The sequence below is a fragment of the Gracilinanus agilis genome, chromosome 1, assembly GCF_016433145.1.
Source record: "Gracilinanus agilis isolate LMUSP501 chromosome 1, AgileGrace, whole genome shotgun sequence".
In the NCBI taxonomy this organism is placed as follows: Eukaryota; Metazoa; Chordata; class Mammalia; order Didelphimorphia; family Didelphidae; genus Gracilinanus; species Gracilinanus agilis.
This window is the reverse complement of record NC_058130.1, coordinates 624559242-624564916: the sequence shown is the minus strand read 5'-3', so window position 1 is coordinate 624564916 and position 5675 is coordinate 624559242. Positions and strand designations below refer to the sequence as shown.

The window sequence follows — 5675 nt, the reverse complement described above, 5'->3', positions numbered from 1 at the left end:
CATTATAGATGAAAATGAATGAAAGGATTGTTTTCAAATCTCAATATGTAACCAATAAAAAACATCACACCAATTGGACTTTGATATGAGAAGACTAGAAATGCACACCCCAGTAAATATTACATATTTTGACACAATTGAGTTTAATATTTGTTATTAAGGGGATGTGTGTGTTTCTATACTTGCTTTGAAGTTAGCTTAGCTTTAAAGGATATTTACCATAAATTGTGAACAAAATTGGAACAAAATCTTTATATGATCATATCTATGTATCTGTCTGTCTATCCATCTATCTATCTATGCATACCTTTTAGGTCTTTGCCTTTTAAGGAAAATTTTATACAAAGGTTCATCTAGTAGCACGGTAGAATAGAAAGAGTGATGAATCTGGAGTGTGAACACCAAGGTTCGAATTCTGATTCTACGCTTACAACTTGTATGAATTTGTACGAGTGAGTAAATTATTCTTGACCTCTGTATCTTCATCTGTAAAAGGAGATTGGCTTTAATGAACTATATGGTCTTTCCAAATTAAAATCTATGATCCTTTAAAAATAACATATTGAATTTCCCAAATACATAAGGAACTAAGTCAAATGTACAAGAAATCAAGCCATTCCCCAATTGACAAATAATTAATGATATGAATAGGCAGTTTTCAGATGAAGAAATCAAAACTATCAATAATCACATAAAAATGTCCTAAGTCCCTCATGATCAGAGAAATGCAGATCAAAACAATCTGAGGTACGACCTGAAACCTGGAAGATTGGTCAATATGACAGTTAAGGAAAATAATAAATGTTGGAGGGGATGTGGCAAAATTGGGACACTAATACACTGCTGGTGGAGTTGTGAATTGATCCAACCATTTTGGATGGCAATTTGAAATTATACCCAAAGGGCTTTAATAGAATGCTTTCCCTTTCATGTGCTTAGCTGAATGATTTTCAAAAACTATTACCTCCACCTCTGAAAACCTGTTAAAAAACAGTTATTTAATCTCCTGCCTTACTAGTGTACTTTTCTAATGATCATATATTCCAAATAAAAAATGAAAATACAGGTTCAGATACTGAATATGACTTTTGCATAACTTGTTTCAAAGAACAATTCTGGACAATTTTTACTATATTGGGTATACATTCCCTTAAATATAGTGCAATTAATTTCATATTTTTCCTGAATAAGGATCATTTAGTTTCTCATTTAATTAGTCCTGAAAATATTGCATACATTATTGTATGAGGTCAAAGTGTCTCCTGAGCAGATATTTCTTGGAATTTCCACCATTATTCAGATGTTTTGTGTGTGTGTGTTTTATTTTAAATCAATTATGTTGAATTTTTTTACATTCCAAAGAGTCATAGCTCACACATTTAGAGCTAGAAGAAGTTTAAGGCCATTAAGTCGAATCCTAGCCTTTTTCAAATGAGGAAACTGAAGGCTAGAAAGAATAAATGACTTGAGCAAACTTACACAAGTTCTAGTGTCTAAAACCTAAATCAGACCTCAATCTTCCTGCTCAATCTTCAGTACTTTAAATAGTAAAGTTTATATTTAATTGGATTCCAAATAATTAATGTCTTATTGCAGCTCATTTTCAATGAATTGTAGCATTCAGATATGCAGAAAACAGTAGAGATTTTTTATTCAAGATTTTATTTGAAAAATGGTAAATCCACAGTTCCCAGAAAAGAAAGTATTTGCCCAAGATAATATAAGTATTAATGATGTTTGAATTTGGGTTAACGAAATCATAAACCTATATTTGCCCTACAGTTCTTCTGACTTATTTGCTTTATGGTACTTTTTATTGTGAGTTGCATTGACTCATTATATCCCAAATGTTTGTCCTCTTGAACTTCATAAAGATCTCCAGAATCTCACCATCCTATAGTGTAACAACCCTAAAACTTTCACCTCCTCAGGACTTTTGCTCCTGGAATCCTCTTATTGGAAAGAGTAAAGGGTGGACATTGGAGAGCTCATCTCAGAGCTTTACCCAGAGTTCCTCCCAAATCCTCCATTTAAGGAGGGCACCAGGGCAGCCATCTAATCATTTACCACTGAAATCAGGACTTCATCCTATTCCCATTCCCTCATGATGATCCCTGACTGACTGATGGACTCGTTAGCATTCAGTTAACAAATAAAATATCAGGGACTAGTCTATAAAAATGACTTCTGAAATATTCTGCATAGTGAGAAGTGATTCAGTTCAACCTCTAGTGCTTTGTATTTGTTTGTATTTATAAGGTACTATATGATGATGATTAATGGTCAAGATAATCTGGTGTAATAGCAAAGAAAGGCTCTGGATTGTAAACCAAGTTTTCTGCCTTTTAAGATAATGCATAAAGCCCTGTTTAAATCTCTTCACAATCCGGTTGCAATTCCTCATTTCATACAGGTTTCTCATTAATCACCTACAATAATTTTACATTAAAGTCAAGCTGGGTTTGCTGTCTATTCCTCACAAAAAAACACATTATCTCCCACCACTGTACCTTTGTATAGACACTCAGGTTTGGAATGCTTTGCTTTCTCATCTCTGTTTATGGAACTCCCTAGCTTCCTTGAAAGCTCATCTGAACTCCCATCTTCTCCAACAAGCCCTTAATTGCACCAATTTTAGTGCTCCCCCAGAACAGTTTCAGTCTCCATTGGAATATAATCACAATGAGCACAGGAATTTTTCAAATTTGTGTTTTTCTTCTTGATGCCAACCACCCCCAAAAGCTTTTCCCAGAAAGAAGCCTACACTTATCTGGTGACTGACATCATGGAGCTCCTGTTGTCAGTCACCAAAATGTTATTGTACAGTTTTACATTGGGAGAATGTGGAAATTTCATTCTTCTAGTTTTCACATCTTGGTTCAAGAGTAAAAGAAGAAGGCCATGGTACCAGAGCACATTCTTCCTTAGAAGATCAGTTTTCTGGTTTTTTTTCTGGAAAGCTTGGTTTTAAAAAAAGGAATGGATATAAGTGGTATCCTTCTAACTTTAGTATGAATTAGGGTTGATCCTGTTTATGACCTTGATGTCCAATCTCACTGCTAATTCAAGTTTTACTTGGTGCCAGATGATTTCCTTGCACCTTTGAAAGTAATGGAAGGAATGGCCAGGAGAGGTCAGCTTTCTCGTTCAAATATATCCAGATTATTTAAATGTTGGCATTTCATGGTGTCACCTTGGAAAACTACAGAACCACTGAAGTAGTCAGAAAAACTAAATCTTTAATCAGGAAAGAGAGGGGTCCTTAATAATCTACCACACAAAGTCCAGTGCTAAAAATAGTCAAAACTCTGGGGCTCTGGAGACAGCATCTCTGAGAGGATTGTCACACTAGATGATTCTCCAAAGAATAATAGAACTTGGGGACTTATATACCTTTTGAGGAATATAGTACAGCAACATATACTGACTGGTTACCAGCAGGCTTGGGAAAGAGGCCATAACTAGAGGCTAGGATATCAGGGAGTGGCCTAACTTACAATAGATAAAAAAAAGAATGGTTCCTGCACAGGTGTTGGTCTTCTTGGTAATGTGTCTCTGATACAAAGGGGAAACTTCTAAGACAAAAAAGGGATTTGAGGATTTGAGCATTTTTTTAATAGTTACAAAAATATTTTTAATAGAAATTTGGTGGTGCTATAGATTTGGAATGTTGCATGCACTTTTTTTAAATTTAAACATTTATTAATAATCATTTTAACATGGTTACATGATTCATGCTCTTACTTTCCCCTTCACACCCCTCACTCCCCCCACCCATGGCCGACGCACATTTCCACTGGTTTTGTCATGTGTCCTTGATCAAGACCTATTTCCAAATTGTTGGTGGTTGCATTGGTGTGGTAGTTTGGAGTCCACACCCTCAATCATGTCCACCCCGACCCATGCATTCAAGCAGTTGCTTTTCTTATATGTTTCCTCTCCTGCAGTTCTTCCTCTGAATGTAGGTAGCGTTCTTTACCATAAATCCCTCAGAGCTGGGTCATTGCATTGTTGCTGGTACAGAAGTCCATTACATTTGATTTTACCAGAGTATATCAGTCTCTGTGTACAATGTTCTTCTGGCTCTGCTCCTTTGACTCTGCATCAGTTCCTGGAGGTCTCTCCAGTTCTCCTGGAACTCCCCAAGTTTATTATTCCTTTTAGCACAATAGTATTCCATCACCCGCATATACCACAGTTTGTTCAGCCATTCCCCAATTGAAGGGCATCCCCTCCTTTTCCAGTTTGTTGCCACCACAAAAAGCGCAGCTATAAATATTTTCGTACAAGTCTGTTTATCTATGATCTCTTTGGGGTACAAACCAAGCAATGGTATGGCTGGATCAAAGGGCAGGCATTCTTTTATAGCTCCTTGAGCATGATTCCAAATTGCCAGCCAGAATGGCTGGATCAGTTCACAACTCCACCAGCAATGCATTAATGTCCCAATTTTGCCACATCTCCTCCAACATTCATTACTCTCCCCTTCTTTCATTTAAGCCAATCTGCTAGGTGTGAGGTGATACCTCAGAGTTGTTTTGATTTGCATTTCTCTAATTATTAGAGATTTATACCACTTTCTCATGTGCTTATTGATACTTTTGATTTCTTTACCTGAAAATTGCCTATTCATATCTCTTGCCCATTTATCAATTGGGGAATGGCTTGATTTTTTATACAATTGCTTTAACTCCTTGTATATTTGAGTAATTAGACCCCTGTCAGAGTTTTTCTTTGTAAAGATTTTTTCCCAATTTGTTGTTTCCCTTCTGTTTTTGACTACATTGTTTTTGTTTGTACAAAAACTTTTTAGTTTAATATAATCAAAACCATTTAATTTACATTTTGTAATTTTCTCTAACTCTTGCTTGGTTTTAAAGTCTTTCCTTTCCCACAGATCTGACAAGTAAACTATTCTGTGTTCACTTAACTTATTTATAGTTTCCCTCTTTATATACAAGTCTGAATTTATCTTGGTTTAGAGTGTGAGATGTTGATCTAGACCTAATCTCTCCCATATTGTTTTCCAAATTTCCCAGCAGTTTTTGTCAAATAGTGGATTCATGTCCCAAAAGTTGGGCTCTTTGGGTTTATCATACACTGTCTTGCTGATGTCATTAACCCCAAGTCTATTCCACTGATCCTCCCTTCTATCTCTTAGCCAGTACCATATTGTTTTGATGACTGCTGCTTTATAGTATAGTTTAATATCTGGTACTGCTAGGCCCCCTTCCTTCACATTTTTTTCATTATTTCCCTTGATATTCTTGATCTTTTGTTATTCCAAATGAAATTTGTTATAGTTTTTTCTAATTCAGTAAAGAAGTTTTTTGGTAGCGTGATAGGTATGGCGCTAAATAGGTAAATTAATTTGGGTAGAATTGTCATTTTTATTATATTAGCTCGTCCTACCCATGAGCAATCAATGGCTTTCCAAATGTTTAAATCCAGTTTTATTTGTTTGGAAAGTGTTTTGTAGCTGTTTTCATATAATTGCTGTGTTTGTTTTGGTAGGTAGATTCCTAAGTATTTTATATTGTCTAGGGTGATTTTAAATGGTGTTTCTCTTTCTACTTCTTGCTGCTCTAGTGTGTTGGAAATGTATAGAAATGCTGATGATTTATGTACATTTATTTTGTATCCTGCAACTTTGCTAAAGTTGTTGATTATTTCTA

General features: G+C 35.4%; 1 protein-coding gene across 1 annotated transcript in view; it reads left to right on the top strand.

Moving 5' to 3' along the window:
* The first annotated feature begins 381 nt into the window (after window positions 1-381).
* The window catches only part of MMP16 (matrix metallopeptidase 16), a 193974-nt gene continuing 188680 nt past the window's right edge, over window positions 382-5675 (top strand). Inside the window, exon 1 of the mRNA XM_044683813.1 lies at window positions 382-452. Coding sequence (XP_044539748.1) covers window positions 382-452 — 71 coding nt within the window. The remainder of the gene's footprint in view (window positions 453-5675) is intronic.